Source organism: Drosophila guanche, unplaced genomic scaffold (genome assembly GCF_900245975.1).
Source record: "Drosophila guanche unplaced genomic scaffold, DGUA_6, whole genome shotgun sequence".
Lineage (NCBI taxonomy): Eukaryota > Metazoa > Arthropoda > Insecta > Diptera > Drosophilidae > Drosophila > Drosophila guanche.
This window is the reverse complement of record NW_022995743.1, coordinates 5477631-5498564: the sequence shown is the minus strand read 5'-3', so window position 1 is coordinate 5498564 and position 20934 is coordinate 5477631. Positions and strand designations below refer to the sequence as shown.

The 20934-nt window shown below is 50.6% G+C and overlaps 7 protein-coding genes across 9 annotated transcripts in view; 4 read left to right on the top strand and 3 right to left on the bottom strand.

Annotated features, from left to right (window-relative positions):
- Positions 1–62: 62 nt before the first annotated feature.
- LOC117586411 lies at positions 63–2320 on the top strand. The gene is made up of 4 exons (XM_034276451.1): positions 63–787; positions 1130–1277; positions 1338–1682; positions 1746–2320. The coding sequence occupies exons 1-4, from the start codon at positions 595–597 to the stop codon at positions 2203–2205; spliced, it is 1146 nt and encodes a 381-aa protein (XP_034132342.1). The 5' UTR covers positions 63–594; the 3' UTR covers positions 2206–2320.
- Positions 2321–2451: 131 nt separating this feature from the next.
- On the bottom strand, positions 2452–6505 carry LOC117586150 (nodal modulator 3). Its single transcript, XM_034276052.1, has 6 exons — positions 6336–6505; positions 5662–6208; positions 4712–5597; positions 4475–4653; positions 3446–4410; positions 2452–3378 (listed from the first exon to the last, which is right to left on the bottom strand). The coding sequence occupies exons 1-6, from the start codon at positions 6470–6472 to the stop codon at positions 2499–2501; spliced, it is 3594 nt and encodes a 1197-aa protein (XP_034131943.1). The 5' UTR covers positions 6473–6505; the 3' UTR covers positions 2452–2498.
- Positions 6506–6623: 118 nt separating this feature from the next.
- LOC117586160 (uncharacterized protein KIAA0930 homolog) lies at positions 6624–11523 on the top strand. Of its 2 annotated transcripts, XM_034276064.1 has the most exons (7): positions 6624–7169; positions 7491–7657; positions 7723–8145; positions 8204–8651; positions 9423–10769; positions 10890–11039; positions 11095–11523. In XM_034276064.1, the coding sequence occupies exons 1-7, from the start codon at positions 7052–7054 to the stop codon at positions 11133–11135; spliced, it is 2694 nt and encodes an 897-aa protein (XP_034131955.1). In that variant the 5' UTR covers positions 6624–7051; the 3' UTR covers positions 11136–11523. The 2 variants fall into 2 exon arrangements, with proteins under 2 accessions (XP_034131955.1, XP_034131964.1); XM_034276073.1 differs by lacking the exon at positions 9423–10769 and having other exon boundaries at positions 6629–7169.
- A 188-nt stretch (positions 11524–11711) lies between these two features.
- Positions 11712–20934, top strand: part of LOC117586218 (spondin-1) — a 22583-nt gene continuing 13360 nt past the window's right edge. The window contains exons 1-5 of the mRNA XM_034276158.1: positions 11712–11987; positions 15392–15786; positions 15851–16312; positions 16374–16599; positions 16656–17691. Of these exons, the coding sequence (XP_034132049.1) occupies positions 11801–11987; positions 15392–15786; positions 15851–16312; positions 16374–16599; positions 16656–17686 (2301 nt within the window). The 5' untranslated portion in view covers positions 11712–11800 and the 3' untranslated portion in view covers positions 17687–17691. The remainder of the gene's footprint in view (positions 11988–15391; positions 15787–15850; positions 16313–16373; positions 16600–16655; positions 17692–20934) is intronic.
- On the bottom strand, positions 12183–15243 carry LOC117586194 (protein teflon). Of its 2 annotated transcripts, none has more exons than XM_034276125.1 (4): positions 14742–15243; positions 13213–14672; positions 13045–13158; positions 12183–12979 (listed from the first exon to the last, which is right to left on the bottom strand). In XM_034276125.1, exons 1-4 carry the CDS (start codon positions 15166–15168, stop codon positions 12431–12433), a joined length of 2550 nt encoding a protein of 849 aa, XP_034132016.1. In that variant the 5' UTR covers positions 15169–15243; the 3' UTR covers positions 12183–12430. The 2 variants fall into 2 exon arrangements, with proteins under 2 accessions (XP_034132016.1, XP_034132025.1); XM_034276134.1 differs by having other exon boundaries at positions 13213–14669.
- LOC117586182 (general transcription factor 3C polypeptide 3) lies at positions 17722–20470 on the bottom strand. The gene is made up of 2 exons (XM_034276099.1): positions 18672–20470; positions 17722–18612 (listed from the first exon to the last, which is right to left on the bottom strand). Exons 1-2 carry the CDS (start codon positions 20445–20447, stop codon positions 17758–17760), a joined length of 2631 nt encoding a protein of 876 aa, XP_034131990.1. The 5' UTR covers positions 20448–20470; the 3' UTR covers positions 17722–17757.
- LOC117586207 (putative helicase mov-10-B.1) overlaps positions 20604–20934 on the top strand; it is a 3168-nt gene continuing 2837 nt past the window's right edge. Inside the window, exons 1-2 of the mRNA XM_034276148.1 lie at positions 20604–20724; positions 20782–20918. Of these exons, the coding sequence (XP_034132039.1) occupies positions 20710–20724; positions 20782–20918 (152 nt within the window). The 5' untranslated portion in view covers positions 20604–20709. The remainder of the gene's footprint in view (positions 20725–20781; positions 20919–20934) is intronic.

Genomic DNA, 20934 nt, shown 5'->3' with positions numbered 1-20934 from the left:
ACAAAATTAGAATCAAATAACAAAATATCATAGAACGTTACGTGAGTGGGAATGCAATGTTACGTATTTGACAAGAACGTCAGGGAACGAACGTATAGATTTGGCGCGCCAATTGAAGGGTTTTTAGTGAGCTCTGTGATGTGCTCTAATATTTTACCGCATGCTAAATAACTAAAAGTCATGAAGGAGTTTCGTAATAGCAACTAATTCGAGCAAAAACAAAACGGCTAGAGAACTGAGCACGATTTAAGAAAGTGAAATTGCACCAGTTTGAAGAAATTTCGTTAGAGATTCAAATGCATGCTTCAAGCATTAAAAAAAGCATTGCTTACAGCTCTTCATCACTGTCTACGCATGTGTTAAACTCTTTGCCTAAATCCACACACACACATCCACAACAACGACAAGCCACTATCAATTATCACCCTGAACTAGGAGCCGATCACCAATCGTCTCACTACCGGTGGTATAAAAACGCCAACCCCCAGCCGAAGTGCATCATTCAGCATACAGTTCCAGTGCCAGTGTCAGTGCTAGTGACACACAAAACCCAAAAGGATATAAACCACAAACAACACACAAATATCTATCATCATGCAGAAGAATACAATTTGGTATGCCGCTGTGCTGCTTGTGCTCTACCTCACCCTCGTCTTTTGCGATGAAACGGAGGAAGCTGCTGACACTCCGGCCGCTTTGGATAACCAAACGGACAGCTGGGAGAACCTGGGCCGAGAACTGATGGAATTCGAAGGACGCACCCGTCGGCATCGTCACCACCTGTTTTGTAAGTTGAGCTCCGGGGATGGGGCTTATCCAATCGAGAGATCCAGATGTGCGAGTTAAAATTCTGATCAGCATAATCACAATGCGGCGTGTAAACATGAACGCTGCCAATTTGACACTTTCTTTGGAAAGTTTTTCCTCTCCCAAGCCAGACGCATCTTTCCCAATTGGACGATCACGAATCGTTCCGTTCAATTAACACTTTTCACTTTCAATCGGGGCACAGATATTGTTTAATAGATTGTCGTAGATCACGTTCCCTTCCCTACATCCACTTGCTCTCGATCAGTTGTAGAATTTCGAACTGATCTTTGAGTATTATCTAATTCAATTTATATTCCAGATCGTCATCTGTGGCCCCTGGCCATTGCCTACTTTGTCAAGGTGAAAGTGGTGATCGTTTCGTTTTTCGTTGGAAGCGCCATCTACTTGGGTCTGCGCTACTTCTGGCCCCATGCCAAATGCAACCAGGAGATCATCCTGGATCATCCGTAAGTGGAAGAGGGATCCCATTTTGGACTTGTAATTATTTCCATAATTCTTTGATTTAGTCCTCCATCGTACAGTCATCACGATCACATTCCCTACTCCCTCGATCACGATCATTCGGATCACTACGATACGCCGTCATCCTTTGACTCCAGCTCTGGACCCAGCTTCGAGCCCTACTCCGGCTATAGCAGCTACGCCGGCTCAGACATAGTCTCGGATGTCCATGGCGACTATCAAAGTGATGCTCCGACAGCGCCTTCCGATGTGCATCGTCGTGGCAGGCGCAGTGCAGATGAGCAGCCAGAGATTGATATAGAGGATAATGAACAGGAGCAGGAACAGGTCGAGATTGTGGACGAGGAGATATCCGAGAGTGTGGCCCGTCAAATGCCAGCCGAAGAGCAGTGAGTAAAGAGCAGTTGGGGATTTCTTTTTATAAGGATTTAACCACGATAAACTCTCAACAGGATTGCGGACTTCATGTTTGCCTTCTTGGGCCTCGACTCGAAGGCCTGCCGCCGTCGCTTCGTTTGCGAAATGGAGTTCCGCTCCAAGCTGAACCCCCTGACCAGCATGGCCTTCCGCATTGTGGGACGCGGCTTCTTCGATAAGTATACAAACTCGCGCAATCCCCAGGCGAGGGCCAACCGCTTCAGCGAATGTGCCGCCGTGAATCCCGAGTGCATATTCGTCGAGAATGGCGAGACCACTGAAGCCGAGGGCCAGCAGGAAGAGGAGGGCCAGCAGGCAGCGCAGGAAGTTCAGGAAGAGCAGGGACAGCAGGCAGACCAGGAAGAGAAGCAGGCCAGCAGCTTGGACTCCCAGAACGAAATCAATCTGCAGACTGAGCGGCGCAATGCCAGGCTGCGCAACCGTCGCGGCGATCGCATGCTGAGTCCCATTGCCGAGCACATTCTGATGCAGTAGATGGGAGCGCAGCGGAGCAGCGAATTGTTTAATTAATCTATTTATTGTATTTATTTATTTTAGCTATAAGGGTGAAGAACGACGTACCCAAAATGGAACACACAAAATAAACTTGCCTCAAACCATTCAAAACAGAACTAGAAATCTTCTCGAGTTAAGGGTAACACAGAGAAGGGGTGGTAAGGGGCGATTAAAAAAAAGGAAAACACAAAACCAAAAAATGAATACCTTGAAATGTGACTAAAGTTTGATGATCGACTAAGGGGAGAATGGGGCTATGGCTGCCATTGGCACTAAATCTTCTTGGTCTTTTTCTTTTTGATGGCATTTATCTGCTCGGCCATTTGTTCGATTTCGCGCTGGTTGATCGGCTCGTTCTTGCGCACCTGCGCCTTGCTCTTCTGGCGCTGGGAGAGATCTGACGCCAGATCGTTTAGTTTGCCCCACACAAAGGAGAGGAAATTGGTGGCCAGATCCTGCTTGAAGAAGGCAATCGCCACGAGCGCAATGAGCACCAGCGCAGAGATCGAATTCTGATTCAGATCCGTCTCGGCTGCTCGCACCTCGGGCTTGAAGTCCAGCTGAATGAACACGGAGCCCCTGTCGGCCACGAAGCTGGCCGATGGCAGCTTGTAGGTGTACGTCTTGTCCGACAGCGTTGACTGCAGCTCCACAATGTAGCTCTTGCCGTCGAGTGGAATTCGCGGGAAGAATATTGTCAGGCCGGGGTTCAGTCGGGCCTTGGGATTCACTGGCGTGCCGACGCGTTGCGAGAACACTGGAGAGTCGGAGTTGCCGCGACGATACATTACAATGCGCAGGCTCTTGTAGTGCTCATTGAGGGTGGCCGTCACACGGGCCGTGATGTCGACAATCTTCAGGGGACTCATGGCCACCAGATTGATGTCACGCACATCCTCATGGCCTACGCTGACCTCGTGCTCGATGGGTAGAGATCGCTCCACTTTGTCGCTGTCCGGCACCACGCGAACTGTGTACTTGCAGCCAGGCTGCAGGCCACGAATGCGATACTGGCCATTCGTCTCACTGGTGGCCTCCTCCTGCTGGCGCTGACAGCTCTCGTCGGCGGTTGCCTTGACATTAACGCCGTCAAAGGGTTCGCCATTCAATGAGGTAATGGTACCAAAGATGGAGTAGGCAAAGCGTTTTCCACTGTGGATCAAAACAAAAACATTGATCAGTAAAGCAGTAAGACTCCCGTTGATGGTAGCAGACTTACATGAGAGTAACTTGGCTGGTCTCGCCGTCTTTGATGTCGATCATCTTGGAGTTTGGTTCGAACTTGTACTCCTTCATCATGGGTCGCAGATAGTATTGCGAGGGCGAGAGCGAGTGGAAGTTGATGGCACCATCATCGCCAGTCACCAGGTTCTTGCGATAGCTCTCACCACCGCTCAGCGACAGCAGGACACCGCTCAAGAGCTGACCCGCCTCATCCTTGACAACAACGGAAATCTCGCACAGCTTGTGGGCACTGAACGATGCCGTCTGGCGATTGTATTCGCTAAACACATACGACTCCTTCTCCGCCTTGAGATCAAAGGCCAGATCCGCATCGATGGGGTTGAACTTGAATTCGCCAGTCACCGCGGTCAGTGTCTCGATCTCCTTCAGCGTGGGTTGGTCGGGGAAGGAAAGGGTTACCTTGGCATTCTTAATCGCTGGCACCACCTTGCCGCGCAATATCAGACCCCGCGTGGCCACAAAGTTGAAGGCAATGTCCACGCAATCGCTGCCACCGACGATATCCTGCTGCTGTGGCGCAAACAGCATCACATCGCTCACGGGCGTAACGTGGAGCACTTCCTCGGGCCTCAGATAGGTGTCGTAGCGGTAGGCGTACTTGCCATCAACCTTGTGCGACTCGGCCGTGGGCGTAATGGTCTCCTTGCCCAGTTTCTCCGATTCGAGCAGCAACTTAATGGAGTCGGCCGTTGGCTCTGTGGAGAGCACGCGAATGCCAGTCTTGTGGGCCACCGCATTGATGATCAGCGTTTGCAGTTGCTCTGGCTCCGGGGTGATGAACTTGGAGGGCAACGAGTCATCGTACGTATGGCAGCCCTCAAGCTTAAAGTCGTAACTGCCGTACTTCGACACACAGAAGGTGTTCACGCCGGACAGAATCTTCAGCGTCTCCGTTGCTGGCTTTGGATCCGTGGGTCCCGTAACGTGCGTATATCTCATCTGCAGAGAGAGGGTAGAGGGTTAGCTTGCTTGTGGTTTAAATATCTCCAAGCTCACTACTAACCAATGCTCGATGGCTGGAGATGATGGAGACCTCGTAGCCCTTGTGAACGAATGGCGGTGCATCCTCCTCGGCGGATGCAACGTTCAGGAAAACGCGAGTCGATTCGTAGCAAAGATTTCCTTGGGGTATCGTCAGCTCATACGGTCCAGGCAGCATGTCCTTGAACACAAATTTGCCACCTGCAGGGCACCCAAGAATTAGCAGAGAGCTACACAGATCCTCACAGTTCATACTTACGATGAGCCTTGGCCTTCCATTTGTTGAGCGTTGGCTGGCCGGTGGCGTCGAGAGCCTGGAGCGTGACTTCGGCACTGGTGCAGGTGCCCGTGGCGTCTGGCAGACATTGCAGCTCTCCCCGTATCTTGGCACGTAGCTGCGAGAAGGTGATGCCATTTATGGGCTCACCCTTGACCTCGGTCTGCTGCTGCACGGGGAAGAATTGAACGCCACTGGCCTTGTCCGCATCGGTGGTGAGCACCTCGATGCTGAATTTACCCACGGGAAGATAGGCGCACCAGCTACCACTGCCCGGCTGTGTTTTGGTCGTCGTGTGGAGGGTGGAGCCGATCTTTGTCAGGCCCACGGGATAGGAGTTCGTGGACACAACTTTGCCGCACACTTCGTAAGCGGCGGGCACAATAGTCGGCAGCTCAGGCGTGTTAATTTGGGCCTTGAACTGCAGAGGAGCAAATTGCAGCTGTGGCGATTCAACTTCAATGTTGATGGTGCCCGGCTTGATATTCTGCAGCGTGTAGCTGCCCTGGGCATCTGTTTCGCCCACCTTTTTGCCATTCAGCTTGACAGTGGCCGACTTGAGGGGCGCACCGTCGGCAGAGCCAAGAACTCGGCCCGAGATGGTGAAGCCAGTTATCTTGAATTCCTCCTTCAGCTGCAGCGTATCCTTGCCCACTTCCAGCTCAAGGAATTCGGGGCTCAGATGCAGCTTCAGCTTGGAGTTCTCGTTGATGGCCTGCAACAGGTATTTGCCAGAGGGCACGTCCTTGAATGTGTATTCGCCCGATTTGTCAATCAGGGTGTAGCAAGAGGCGGCAGACTCGTACTCGCCCCTTCCACTATTTGGAGCTGCGTTCGAGGACTTGTCGCACTTTGGCACCAGAGTTTGCTAGGGGTTACAAAGGTCATACATTAATGGTTCAACTTTTAAGCTTTCTCAATACAAAACTTACTCCCTTCTTTCTGTACAGAGCCACGCCTAAGCTGCCTGTCTGCTGTGCGCTCGTATCAAAGCGGCCATTGATATCGAAGCCAGAGACGACCAGAGAGTTCTCCGGCAGCTCTGTATTCCCACTGACAACGACCACATCATGCTCCGCCTTGGAGAAGTGCCACTTGGCGTGCGTGGCTTTGATCACATACTTTCCAGGTATGATGGGCGTGAACGAGAATATGCCATTGCTGTCGGTCTTTGTGCGCCTCACTTCTCCCTGCTCGGACTTCAGTTGGACATCCACATCACGTGCTCCGCCGCCAGTGGCTAGGCCCACTTTGCCGGTTATGCCGAATCCCTTGAACACAAAGTTCACATCTGTGCCCTGACTGCACACGTCATTCGTGCCATCGAAGTGCAGTTCAACGTGCTCCGGCTCGAAGCTCCAGCCGGGCGGCGGGGATATGCTTAGCAGGTAGTCGCCCTTATCATAAATGGGCAGGAAATAGTAACCATTCGAGGGCGAGCAGTCAGTCTTATCCTTCAGCGAGCCCTGTTTCGTCAGTCTGCGGTGAAAGTTGACATAGGGGTGAAAAAATATGGCGGGTGAGCATTAATTTATTATTTAATTAGTGCCAGCACCGCACCATGCGTGCAATCTTATCAGCGGGCACTAAACTTTCGGGAACTTACAGTTTGATCTCTACTTTGGAAAAGTCAATATCCGCATGGCTCTTAATGAAGCCGCCACAGCCAACAACTTCATTTGCGTTTAATTCACCAATTAATTTAATTGATAAAATTAAAAATAAGCCGGAAAAACACCTCATTTTGACTTGGTGGCAGTGTGACCGCGCGTTTATCGTTCAAATATACCGTCTGATCTCCTCAGGATTTTACCGAAAATATACCACAATGAACCGAGGAAAAAAGCTGCTACCTTCTTGTGCCAACACACCTTGCCTTTATTTAGATCTTTTCGCATCTTTGCAATTTTTCCGTTCAAAAGCTAATAATTAAATACATTATTTAACACAAAAGAGGAGTAACAATGCTGTTGTGCTCCAAAACAGCTGACAACTACTGATAAACTACAGATGGAAGAGCACAATAACAGGAATCCGGAAACCACCCTTGTAAAGGGTTCGTCGAAATCTTTGGCGGTTGGCTTTCCGCCTCATTCGCGACTTGCACTTGCTCCGGAATAGATTTCACCGAATACAACAAATCACGACGCTGCTGCGACACGAGCACAAGTACAATCACCAACAAATGTCTCTGTGGGAGGCTGAAATATTGATATAACCTGCGCCCTTCTCCCCGACCGCCGGCTATGGATTGGTAACGTTGCACATTGCGAAATTCAAGCTATTCGTCATCGCCATCGTTGAGGAAATCCCCGCTGAACAATGGCTTTAGCTAGCGCCGCAGCCGCTCTGCTCAAGAGTTCACAGACGCCGCTGCAGCAGCTGCTGGAGGACATCAACTTTCAGCGCACCAAGGAGATGCGGCAGCTGCTCAAAGATGGTGCGTGTTTCTGGTTTCTGCATCCATAAGCACTTTCATTACCCCATTATCATTGAGAAAATTTGTCTACATTTGCACATTATCGATTTGTCAGCGCAACCCCTAAGGGAGTGTGGCTCTGTGTCTGCCTATTGTCTGTACCTACGACTCTGTGTGTGTCTGTTCGTGTGTGTGTGTCGGTGTGTGTTCCGCTCCACTTTTTTTTGGCCGCCCGTTTGTTTTCCTTTATGTAAGGCCGGCTTTGTGGGAGGATGGTGGGGGTGGTTGTCATTCCCAACAGCTGTTCACCTGTCGGTCAGTAACTCGATTTTCCCCTTGCAGATGGCGGCTTTGTGGTGCTTCAGGGCACAACCTACTGGACGGATCTCTTTGTGCGGCACTTCCTCTTCCAGACAGAACCCGAGCACAGCATCGATTCGGACGATTTGCTCTTCTTTGTGCGCAAAAAGCACGTAAAGAGCTCTTCTCGCCATATGCCAAAATATGAGGTGAGTTCACCATTATATGCTACTCTCTGATCCCCCACTTAATACTGCTTCCCTGTGCTCTTCAGACTGAGGTGGAGGTATTCCGCAAGGACTCGCGCAAACTGCCCATCGGCGATCCCGATGTGGACTGGGAGGAGACGGTTTATCTCAACATGGTCATTCATCAGTTCGATTACACCCTGACGCTGGCCATATGCACCAGAACATCGCCCAAGGAGCTGCAGGTGCTGCGCAGGCACTCGCAGCGCGTCTACGCCAGTCCCAGCCGCAGGAAGATGGACACCAAGGGTGAGGGCGAGGAGATAACGTATCCGCACATCTGCTTCATGGTGGACAACTTTGACGAGGTGTTCAGCGACATTCTGGTGCGCGATGGCGAGATGGTGTGCGTCGAGCTGGTGGCCAACGACAAGGACGGTGCAGTTCAGGGCGTCATCTTTCTGGGATCCATACGCTACGATGCCCTCAAGAAGGTGTACGATGCCAGGGTTCGTTTGATTGCCACAAAAGCGAGTCGCTCGTCTTATTTTCTGTTCAATTCTGCAGCAATCGAGTCTCAGCTCCAAGGTGGCGCAGCGCATGTCGTTTGGGCTCTTCAGCAGCGGTGCCGGGGTGCAGACACGCTGCGAGTTTGTGCGCATGAAGGGGCCGCAGGGCAAGGGCCATGCCGAGATGGCTGTGACAAAGCCAAAGGGTTCCGGCGTGGAGACGCCCACCAGCGAGCCGGGCTTCTGTGCCACCGACATGTGGGACGAGTGGGAGGAGGAGAACGATGACTACTGCACCTACCGTCACCAGCGTCGACTGAGCGATCCCAGCGCCAATCTAAACAACTTCTCGAGGTACGGCTGGCGTACGAAGAATGCCAACGCTCAGGATATGGTGGGCAGCGGCACCAGCCCCAATGTCGGCGCCAAGGCACGCTCCGAAAACGAGGGACTGGACTCACTGGCCAGCGAGGTGTCGGAGATCGAGGCCGGCGACCTGCGCGACGGTCAGTTACAATTTTGTACTAATTTTCCGTATGGTTTTCTCTTCATTTAAGCTTTTCTTAGTTGCATGATTTTTACATTCATTCACATTCGTATTTGTATTTGTACGTGTGCCTTGCACTCATTGCTGTTTGCCGTTATTTACCGCTTCTTCTGCAAGCTCTCCTTTCCGTTACGTTTCGTTCCGTTCCGTTCCTTTCCATTCTGTTTATTCTTGAGTTGTTCCTCGTAATGTGTTGTGGTTCCATCGATGATTTTCCTTTACCTACTTCCAATTATCAAATTTATATATATACTTTAATCTACCTCCAAGCGACTCCAGATTTCAGAGTATATATATAAAGAACACCCCCCAGACATTGCCGAGAAAGCAGGACAAATATAATACACAAGGACAACCACAATTATTTCGTTATATCCCCCGTTCCCCTGTTGCAATATTTTCCCCTGTTTTAAGTTTGTTTCCATTCAATGTACACACACAAATATAAAAAGTTGAGAATGGGTATGGAAATGGATATAGAACTAGAATATCCCATCATTGATCCGCAATCCTTCCTTCTAACATCAACAGTTCCATTCCTGTACCCTCAATCCACATAACATCCTATCCTCTAGAATGTCTTTCTGGTTTATTATTTCACTGCTTTCTGTTGCCAATTATTTGTAAGTTGCTTGGGCCGATCCTCGGTTGTACATGTGTGTGTGTGTGTGTGTGTGTGTCGATGTATCAATGCTTATAAACGCAAAAACCGATCTATATCTACTTGTAGATCAGCAACGTCCTGCTTTCTCGGCCTCCGCGGCAAAACTGCACTCGAATCCGCAGTGCTCCGAGTCCGAAGTGCTCGCCCCCACACAGGGCGACCTAGACAAGGTGCCCCCGTCACATGAATCTCCAGTTGGTGCAGCTGCAGCGGCAGCTGTTCCGGCTGTTACACCACCGCCCCTAAGCGCTGCCGTTGAGGTGACTGTGGCCAGCGAACAAGCTGGCACGAGCTCGACCACTGGCTGCAACTGCTTTGGCGGCAAAAAGTGCAAGAAGCGCTGGGCATCGGCCAACAGCTCTGACACCCCGGAGATGTCCGAGATGTACTGCCCCAGATGCGAGGATCCGTCCAACGAGACGCCTGCCTGTCTCAGCAAAATGCCGGACAAGCGACCGTCTCGACTCAAGCCAAAGTCCAGCATTCTGAGTGTGGAGAGCGAGCTGCTGGTGGCCAAAAGAAGCAGCCTGCGCCTGCCCGCGGACAGCAAACGCAAGCCGCTGGGCGGTAGTATCACGAGAAGCGCCTCCCTTAGTGCCGCCGATCGCAGAACGAGTCTTCCTGTGGCCACCAGGAAGATATTCACACCAAGACTGCGCCCCGCCAAGGGCAAGGAACAGGAAAAGGGCAAAGACAAAGAGAAAGAGAAGGATAAGAATAAGGAAAACGACAAAAAGTGTTCGAATCAGAAACTCAACGGATCAGCGAGTAATTTTCTGTCCAAGATGTCGCCCAAGCGGCTAAGACAAGCCAAGGATAAGGACAAGGAAATTGACAAGGCCAAGACCAAGGTGAACATTCCTCCATCTAAGGCAAAGGCTGGTAACAATAACAATTCAAAGACTCCCAATTCGATACCGCCTGCTAAGACGGAGGAATATGAAATAGCCGACGATGCCACCTCCTTGAATGGCATCAAGTCTGAGCTGGGCGCTGGTGGGGCACCCAAGATGGCCATTATGAGCGAGAGCGAAAGCAAGCTGATGATCAGCGTGCGCGGGCGCGAAGAGCTGCCTGTTGGGGAATCAGAGTCCACCACGACATCCTCGCAACGCTTCGAGAAGTGTGTTCTTGTACCTGTTCAGCCGGAAGATCATCCACTGCAGCCGGCCAGTCGATCCGGCAATGAGAACGATAACGAAAACGATGAGCTGGTGGCCTCGGTTGTCTCGCCAACGGAGCTCACACCGATGCTGGACGTGGCCAATGGCAATCAGACGTCTAGTGCCACTTTGCCACGCACCTCCAAGCAGTCGCACAGCAGCAAGATGTTGCATCTGGTGCCCAAGCGTCGCACCCCGGACGGCACCAACATTTACTATTGGTGCGATGTGCCCAAGAAGGCCCTAAAAGGTCATTGCCAAGGATTCATTTTGTATATTCCTCCACCTCTGATGCATGCCAGTAGCCTTGTTTGCCTGCAAATTTAGACAGCAACTGATTTTGGTTTGTGTTTCCTCTCTCTACTTTTAGAACTCGACGATGGTGCCTACAATCCGCTGTGGACCAGTCGCGGCTTTACGCAGTCCTTTCACTTCTGGAAGGAGAACCGAAGACAGCAATCGACGCCGCTCAATGCATTCCTCACCTATGTGACACTGCCCTGGTGGAGCATTGCAAAGGGTAAGAACAAGGAAACTCAATCCCAGCCGTTTCTCACATTGAAATCTATTTGCAGATCTACTGGATCATCGGGAGACGCCCATTCTGACCTTTTAGTATTAAATTTATTTGCGATTGTGATTTGACTTTATGCTTTATAGTTAGTTTTTATCTCTATTTATTTTTTATTGGATCGTGTGCGCCTGCCAGTTGTGTGATCTGTTATCAGTTACCTCGTTGTGCAGTCTCTCAATCGCGTATTTCAGTTTATTAATCAGTTTCGCTAAATCAGATTCGCTCACTTCGAATAATGAGTTTCCTAAGCGCATCCCATGTCGGATTCAGAGCCAACCAAACAAATTTATAAACTATAATATATGCCACGAGATAATGAACGATAATGATGCAACCGGAATATATAGATATATGTAATTGTAATATTATTTGTAAATTATATGGCAACATTTATACGACGAACTATACAAATATACTAATAGAAAACGGACATGAACGAACGTAAGAGATCTTCCTACCCATTCTGGCTAAGGAGCAAAGCAGCTGAAACCCCCACACCCTACACCCTACTCTTAATCAGAATGAGCGCGAGAGATTTCTCTGGTGACATCCGGCTTCGGCTTGAAGATGTTCTCGGTTCTCCGGCTTGCTTAGTCTGTTTTTGTGCCTCGCCTGAAGCGGTCCGCTTGTTTGCCTCTGCAGTTGTCCAGTCCCGCCCGAGACCACTTTGACCGTCAAACGATAACGCGAGAAACAAAGACGCTGAGATGATGGGGCAATCGCTGCTGCTGCTTGTCTGCCTCGCTTGTGTCTGGCAGACAATTAATGCAGCCTCCGCCTGTCCGCGTGCGCCCACCCACTTGCTTCACGGTCGACGTACACGCGGCGACAATGGATACAAACTAATTGTGGCTGATGGACCCAATGGATATGTGCCCGGCAAGACATATAATTGTAAGTAGAGAAGGTTTCATAATCATCCCTCGGGTCACTTGAGGCCTGAAAACAAGAAGAGCTAAGCGATAAGAACCCAACATTCAGAGCAGAGCAGAGCAGATGTTTTCCATCTTTTCGTTTTTGTTCCAATTGATAACGATGGTAGATACGAGTACACTTTTGAATTGTAATAGAAAAGTATTTAATTTATTGTTTTAACATGGAAATATGAATTTAAATGGCAGATATAAAGACGATAAAGTGGATCAAAATTAAAATTTAACATGATAAATAGAAGATAACTTGAACTGAAGCTGCTCTGACCACTCTCCCTGCAAAATGAAAGTGGAAGCAGTCTTGGCACAGATGAATATACAATTTTCCACCCACTCGCTCTACAATTTGCACTAAATTGTATTGAGTGCTCCACTAAATGGTTAAGCAATTGTACAAAACAAAAACTAAGTAATTACGGGTGACACATTATGTGATGCCTGGAGGTGTTTCTCGTAGAAGTACAGTCTCTTGAAGGACTTACCACACTCGGAGCATGTGAACGCGTGTAAAGTGTGTAGGCTCTGGACATGTTTCTTGTAGCGCGACTCGTGGGTGAAGGTCTCCTCACAGTACTCGCAGAAGTACACAGTTGTAATGATCTTTGGCAGAAAGTGAAACAGGAGCATGTAGTGCTCAATGCTATACGTGAGAGTTGCCTTTCGGAAGAACCTCTGATCGATCTGCTCCGCATACCATGAGTTGATGAGGTTGAGAATGCGTTTCATCTCGCTCAGGGTCAAGTGACAGGCAAGCTCCTTGTTTACCTCTTCGGTGAATGCGTTCAACTGCTGGACTAGGCGTTCGGTTGCCCCAATGTTCTTTGATTTCCTATAGTTCCAGATTGTTTCGTACTTGTGATACATTTTGCTAAACTTGGCGGCTTTTTTACGAAACTCTTCCGACTGCTCGAATAGCAGTTTATCCTCAAACTTAGGAACTTTTATAATACACAACTAAAAAGATAAGGAATATGCTAGTTAGGCGTATATTTTGCGATTTTTAAGGCCACATTTCTTACCCCAACTGTTTCCAACAGCTTGAGGTCATCTCCCAGAACCTTAATTTCAGGCGTTTGAGGTGTGGACAACTCTTTCTGTTGTGTTCTTTCCTCTTTTGTCTCTTTGATCTGTGCCTAAAAGGGTATACATTAGAATTGGCATGCTTCTATCATCGGACAGGCACTTACAACAAGATCTTCAATGATTGTGTCCTCACGGGGCTCTGCCAACTGGAGGAGGCTGTCAGCATCCAGCTTCGAGGAGCTTTTCAAATCCTTCTGTAGAGACTCTATAACGCTCGACGACAAACTAAAGTTAGTGGAGCATCTTTCTTGCTTTATTTTGGCCCGTTTTGCATCGCATTTTTCAGTGCAGGGTGAACGTTTCTGAGCTTTTGAAAGAGCTTTAACTGATCCCGACTGCAGCTTTTGTAAGTTTGGAGGCGGCGTGGGCATTACAGTTGTCATCGAAAATCTTCGTGTACGTTTCTTGGTCTGAACTGGGCTATTGGAGACGACAGTTAGCGAAGATCTGCGCTCTGGACTCTTGTGCTGATCCACTGCATCGTTATTTGTGTGAAGCTCTGAAGATTTTACACTGGCAACACTTGAAGGAATTATTTTTTTCCATATTGGTTTTCCCTTGGCTGACATTTCCACATTCTGTTTTACATCGATTTTTGGCAGAATCTCTACTCGCTCTATCTTTATGGGTGATGATCGTCTGCCTATAGTCGCATGGCTTATGTTTGGATCTATTTTAAATGCTGGCCTGCTGGCGCATGGAAGAATAGTTGGTTTTATCGAGGTAGACGCCACACAACGCTTTTTTATGGGAGTAGCAGAAACCATATTTAAAGTCTTTGCAGCTCCCAAGGGAGCTGGTGGCTCGATTGATGAACTGCCATTCAATAGAGGAGACAGATTGTATTCTTTGGTGGCTCTAGAAATGCTAGGACTAAGAGAGTTTGAAGCGACTTGCTTGACTTTCGATGGCGGCATGTTAATTCTGAAAGTCTTTGGCTCTTTTTCTGCTAATGGCTTGCGCAGACTTGCAGGAATTGCTGGTTTTATCAAGGTGGTGCTCCCATTTGTAGTACTTTTTAGATTTGTTAGAGCCGCAGGCCTTTTTGAACTAGCTTTCGATAAAGTTATTGGCTTTAGCAAATGGTTCATTGACGCTGACTTAATCCCATTGTACTGAATCACTTGAGTCATGTTGGAGCGATTTTCTTTGGTCTTTCCATTTTTAGGTGGCAATTTAGTAGCTTCAACGCCCGAGTGTTTGGACTCCTCTTTGAATGCTGGCAATTCCAGCTTGACGCAGGATACTTTCATAGGCACAGACTTTGGCACATCATTTTCAAGGGAGAGCATAATACGTTTTTTCACTTTACTCAAGCGCTGTTGAATTGCCTCCCGTTTGCGCGAGTGCCGCATAATGTTGTAGCTCTTCACATCACAAATGGTTGGCTCTCTTTCCAAATTTCCCGGCTTGCGGGCACGACGGAAATCTTTCGAGTTGTAGGCTTCTTTCTGGTTTTCGGTGTAGTTTGCTTTGTAGTACGTTTCCTGGATGGCCTCGGGCTTGCTGTTCACCACTTTTGGAGAAATGTGTTTCTTCTCCTCTAGTAACATTTCTTCAACTTCTGCCAGAATGTTTCAAAATAATTTAACATTTCATGTTTGAGTTAATGAAAAGCTTGCAGTGGACTTACCTTGCGTTTCGCAGTTGACATTGATCCCATCCACTTCCACATCGAAGGCTGCCAGGGCTTTCATTATATCCACATTGCTTGCCAGGTAATCGGATGATCCTGGTGCTACATCTGCATCTTCCATTTCGCCAGCCGACCCAGAGTCGACGCTGCTGCAGCTGTGCGCCTGCGATTGCGTTTCATCTTCTGAGCTCTCCATTGCCAACAGTTCCTCGACGCTGTACACATTCTGTTCCTTTGTGAAGTGCAGAATATCGCTGTGAGACCGCTGTACGTGTCTGATGAACTCCGGCAGATGCGTGAAAATGTCCCTGCAGAAATGGCAAAACATGGCCACCACGTTGTCCTTGGGCGAAACAACAATGTCCCCACATTTTTCAAAGTGCACATGTCCTCCGTCGCCCAGCAAGTCAAGGAACGAAGTCATTTTCAATTAAACATTTAAACAAACAAATGACAAACAACAAAAAACGCGCCGTCAGGGTGATTGCGGAATTATCGATTTAAGATACCGACAGAACATACAGAAATATACTGTAAATATACACAATCATAGTTTTAGTGTTGCGAAATATCGAAATGTACCCGTGCCATTGCTGACACTATCGAATGGAGTGATAACTCACCCGCGTATTTTCAATCTTTTACAGTACTCCTGCTCGGCTCTCGCACCCACTCCAAGGTGCAACATTTCACCCACTTTACGATCACTGCAGAGGCCCAAACTGGCGCCAGGCGCCCCCAAGTGGCCAGCCCTCGGCGCGTGGGCCGGTTCCAGCTATTCAGTGATTCGCTAACCCAATTCAATGATCGCTGTGTGAACACTGTCTCGGAGGCGGATGATTTGCCCAAGACGGAAGTCCAAGTGATGTGGGTAGCTCCCGAGTCCGGCTCTGGGTGCGTCTCACTCTCCGCCATGGTTTACGAGGGTCCACGTGCATGGTATGCGGATGACGGCAATCTGTCGGCGGTGATTTGTGAGCGCAAACCCGACGCTGCCACGGCCCAGAAGGAATGCTGCGCCTGCGACGAGGCCAAGTACAGCGTAAGTGGCGCATTAAGACAACCACAAGGTAATCCCCATCATTGTGTGCTTGCCCCCTTTGCAGTTTGACTTCGAGGGCATCTGGTCGAATGAGACGCATCCCAAGGACTATCCGTTTGCCATCTGGCTGACGCACTTCTCGGACGTGATTGGCGCCTCGCACGAGTCCAACTTCTCGTTCTGGGGCGAGAACCACATAGCGACAGCTGGTTTCCGGTCGCTGGCCGAATGGGGATCTCCAGCCGCACTGGAGACGGAGCTGCGTGCCAACGGGCCCAAGCTGCGCACTTTGATCAAGGCGGCGGGTCTCTGGTATCCCAATGTGAATGAGAATACTTCCTCGAAGTTCCGTGTGGATCGCAAGCATCCCAAGGTGTCGATGGTGTCGATGTTTGGACCCTCCCCGGACTGGGTGGTGGGCATCAGTGGCGTTGACCTTTGCACCGACGACTGCAGCTGGAAGGAGTCGCTGGACTTTGATTTGTATCCATGGGATGCTGGCACCGACAGCGGCATCTCCTACATGGTGAGATCACTCAGCGTGCCTGGAGTGTCTCCCCCTTAATCTATGTCCATTTCTGCTGCAGTCACCCAATGCAGAAACACAGCCACCTGAACGGATGTATCGCATCACGACAATGTACCCCGAGGATCCCCGTGCGCCGTTCTACAATCCACAGAGCCGCGAGATGATGCCACTGGCCAAGCTGCGTCTGCGCCGGGAGAAGATTGTGTCGCGCAACTGTGACGATGAGTTTCTGCAGGCACTGCAGCTGGAGGTGTCTGAAGATGCCGAGGAGCAGGACTCACGCGGTACGATTTGCCATTAGCCATTATGCATTTTAACCTTCCATCTTCTGCCTCCCCAGCTGAGTGCCGTGTTAGCGACTATTCCACGTGGAGCCCCTGCTCTGTGACGTGTGGCAAAGGCATTCGCATGCGCGGCAGACAGTATGTGCAGCCACAGCAGGCGGAGCAGGCCAAGTGCAGTCGCCAATTGGTGTCCAAGGAGATGTGTGTGGCTGCGGTGGCCGAGTGTGCCAACGGCTCAGCTCCCAGCCATGAACGGGACGAGGATGAGGGCGAAAACCTGGCCAACTCGCAGTCTCTGGTCAACGAGAATGGCGAGGGTGCCGGCCTCTGCAAGACATCGCCCTGGAGCGTTTGGTCCGAGTGTTCTGCCAGCTGCGGCATCGGCATCACCATGCGCACGCGCTCGTTTGTCAACCATCTGGGTCGCAAGCGCTGTCCGCACATCACCATCGTGGAGAAGAACAAGTGCATGAAGCCGGACTGCACGTACGAGCAGGTGGAGCTGCCCGATCCGAGCTGTCCCACCACACAGTGGAGTGATTGGAGCCCTTGCTCTGCCACCTGTGGTCGCGGCGTGACCATTCGCACGCGTCTCCTGCTGCTGGAGAACGGAGCGGAGAAGGAGAACTGCTCGCAGCGCATGGAGTTGCATCAGCAGAAGGAGTGCGTCAATCCGCAGGACTGCCACATCAACATGGAGCTGGCCAAGGATATTTGCGTGCAGCAGCCGGACTCTGGTCCATGCCGTGGCAGCTATCAGCGCTACTCCTTCAATCCGCACTCCAATCGTTGCGATGCCTTCAGCTACGGCGGCTGCCGCGGCAACAGGAACAACTTCCTCACGGAGAACGATTGTCTGCACACCTGCAGCATGATTGGCTCGAGTTCGGGATCGACTGACCAGGATGGCAACCTACCCAAGGGCTGCATCATGTCCGAGTGGGCAAATTGGTCAGCCTGCAGTGTCAGCTGTGGCGTTGGCTTCTCCGAGGGTCATCGCTTTGTCATCAGCGAGCCAAAGCATGGCGGCCAGTCCTGTCCCAAGCGTCTGGTCAAGCATCGTCGCTGCACCATGCCCGCCTGTTAGCTGCAGTAGTCAATGTAATCCATGGGGGATTTTAAGCAATAATTAAAGATTTAATAAATATAAACACAAAATCACACCACGCAGTAACGCATGAGATACTGACGCGCCTTCCAGTGGTTGCCATTGGCGCGGTAGATCAGATGCAGATTGAAGGCCGTCTCGTGCTGCAGTCCCAGCGTATCCTCATGCTCGTCAATCAGCGGATGCTTCACGGCCAACGCCTTTTCGTAGTACTCAACTGCGAGGTGGAGTATGTTGGCCTGATGGTAGATGCGTCCAATGTTGTAGAGAATCTCCTGCTGTGCCGCGCACTTGGAGAACTCATCGCCTGCGGAACGCAGCTCCTTGTAGCGCTCGGCAAAGGCCACCGCCTGAGCCACAGCTGCCGACTTCCTGAGCACCTTCTTCTGCAGCGCCAGCTGATTGAAGACGACGGCTATGGAGAGGGCTACCAGTGGATCTGGGTTCTCGCGCAGCATGGGCACATACGCATTCAGGGCATACTTGAAGGAGCTGCAATTGAGATGGTAGTGGCCCAGGAAGATGCGCATGTGCTGATCGACCAGTGGCTGGCGATTCAGCAGGCGTCGTATGTAGCGGCAGTAGCGCATGTCCTCCCCCTTCTGCACGAGCAGGGATTGCAGATTCCACAGATTGACCTGATTCGGCTGCTTGGCAATCAGCTCTCGCAGATACGAGAACGCAATGGCGCAATCGTCATTGAAGTAGCACGCCAAAACCATAATCCGCTCAATCTCGTGATGGTAATACGTGAACCTCTTGGTGGTGACCATGGCAAAGCAGAGCTTCTCCGCGACACCGTGCATGCCGTGGGTGTGTGCCGTGCGCATGAGATCCAAAAATAAATCATACTCATCCTTGATGGTCAGATCGGAGGCCTCCGAAGCGGCACTCTTGCCGGGATCCTAAAAGGCAAATCAAATTATAGTTGAAGTAATTTTAATTGCATATTTTAGCTGCCTACCTGCTGCTCGGGCTCTGTTGATCCCGTCGCTCCAGCTGCCAGACTTCGCATCTGCATGATGGCCTTCAGGCTCTCGGCATTGTAGGTGCTCCCACCGTTGGCCGCCGCAATCATTTCCTCGCGGTTCTTCAGCTTGATGGAGTGTCTGCTGAGCAGCACATATCCGACATCCAGAAACTCCTCGATGCGTCCAATCTGCTTCAGCATGACGCATCTCTCGTACAGCAAACGAGCAATCAGCGGCTGACCTTCGACTTCCCCAGACTGTTCTAGCGCCTCGACGGCCTCCTCATGCCGGCCCTGCTGCTTGAGCAGCGCAGACAGCGTGAACTTGGCATCGTAGCAGACGGGCGCCAGCTGAACCACTCGCTGGTAGCACTGGATGGCCTCATTGGTACGATTCAACTGGCGCAAACACTCCGCCTGCCGCAGCCACACGAAGGCGGGACACTCGAAGGTGTCGCCGTCTGTGATGGGACTCATGAGGGCTATGGCCTCGGCATACTTGTGCTCCTGCATCAGGGCTTCCGTGATGTCCATGTACAGCTCCACGCGGTCCACGGTGAGCGTGATGTGCTCCTGGACATTCTGGATGAGGTAGCCCAGGAGGTGGTGGGCCCGCAGATGGATCAGACTCACACAGAGCTTGGCTCTCAGCTCGGGCGCATAGTCGTCGGGTATGACGCAAAAGTAGATCATCTCCAGGCTCTCCTCCTGGTCGTCTTCCAGCTCAAAGTTTGTCCGCTCTCGCAGACAGCTGAGCACCTTGGAGTATCGCTTGTTGAGGATCAGCAGCTCCAGGTACATGTTGAGATCCTCCAGGCTGAAGCGGGCACCGCACACACTGTACGCCCCCTCCATGGCCTCCAAGGCGATCGTATGCTTCTCCAGCACGTGAAAGAAGCGCGCCACATTCTTGGCCGTGCTGAGGCACGTGCTCCACTCCTCGGGCGGCATCAGCGGCAGCATCTTGAGGTACGTGAACATGGCCGCATTCGTCTCGCCCATTTTCTCCAGCAGCTGCGCCTTGCGCAGCCTCAACAGGTAACCCTTCGGCAGCACCTTGATGGCCTTGGTGTAGATGAGACGAGCGCGTGCCATGTTGCCCTGCTGCACCAGCAAATCGGAGACTCTGATCCACATGTCACGATCCTGGGGATTCAAGTGGGCCGCCAGCGTGCTAAAGTGCAGGAACTTGACCTCGTCGCGATTCTCGTATATCTCGGCCAGCGTGTAGAAGGGCTCACTGGCCAGCGGGTTCTGGCGGATGATTTCCATGCAAATGCGTTCGGCTGTCTCGTAGCGGCCGTACGCGAAGCTCAGGTTCGCCTCGCCCATCAGCCCTTGCAGAGCGTGGCTCAGCTGGCTCTTGCGACCCAGATTCCCGCCACCGCCGGAGCGCGCACCTTCCTGCTGCTGCCCCAGCATCGGTTTACTCTGCGCGGAAGCTGTGGGCTGTTCCCGGCTCTCATCACCGTCTGCTTCCTCCACGCCATTGTTTTCGTCATCTTCGTCGCTGGGCTCGAGCTTTGTGCAAAAGTCGGGAAATTCTAGACACTGGACACCCTGCACATAGCGCTTGATGAGTGCTCCTTCCTCCTCGTCTTCGTTGTTCTGGTCACTGTCTTCGGCCTCCCCTGTAGCCATGTCTATGATGTCCACAACCCTAAGGGGCTCCGTCTCCTGGAACTGCTCCAGCTCATTCTCCGGCACATCGTTGCTCTCAATTTCTTCAATTAAAACCTCATTCGAGTCGGAATCGTTGGTTTGGTCCATAGTAAACAAATGGAATTAGAGATGGTAGAATCATCGCCATTGAAAACCACAAAATACCGATATAAGTATCATCTCTACTGCAGTTTCAAGTGGTGTGACCGTGTGGTGCAAAAATCAAAATCCAGCAATAGAGTTGCCAGACAGTGCCAAGGGGAAGCGAATTAACGGAACTTTTGTTTGCATGTTGCTCGCGTAGCCTATTTGTGCATGTTTTGTGTTTTTTTTTTGTTTAATTCAACCAAAGCGCAATTACGCTGTCGAAATGAATTTGCAACTTGTAGGTGCAGCTAGCAGTGGTTAATGCTTTTTGATAATGTTCCCTCATAAATTACAGCTAGATCGGCAGCTGTCCGAGATGGGCACCAAGTCGGATTTCTGGCTAAAGCAAGCGGTAACGTTCAAGCTAGCGCAGCCAGAACCAAAAAACGGAACAGATGCCTCTGAAAATATTCATCGTTTCAAGCATGAGAGGTATGTAGGTGGTAAT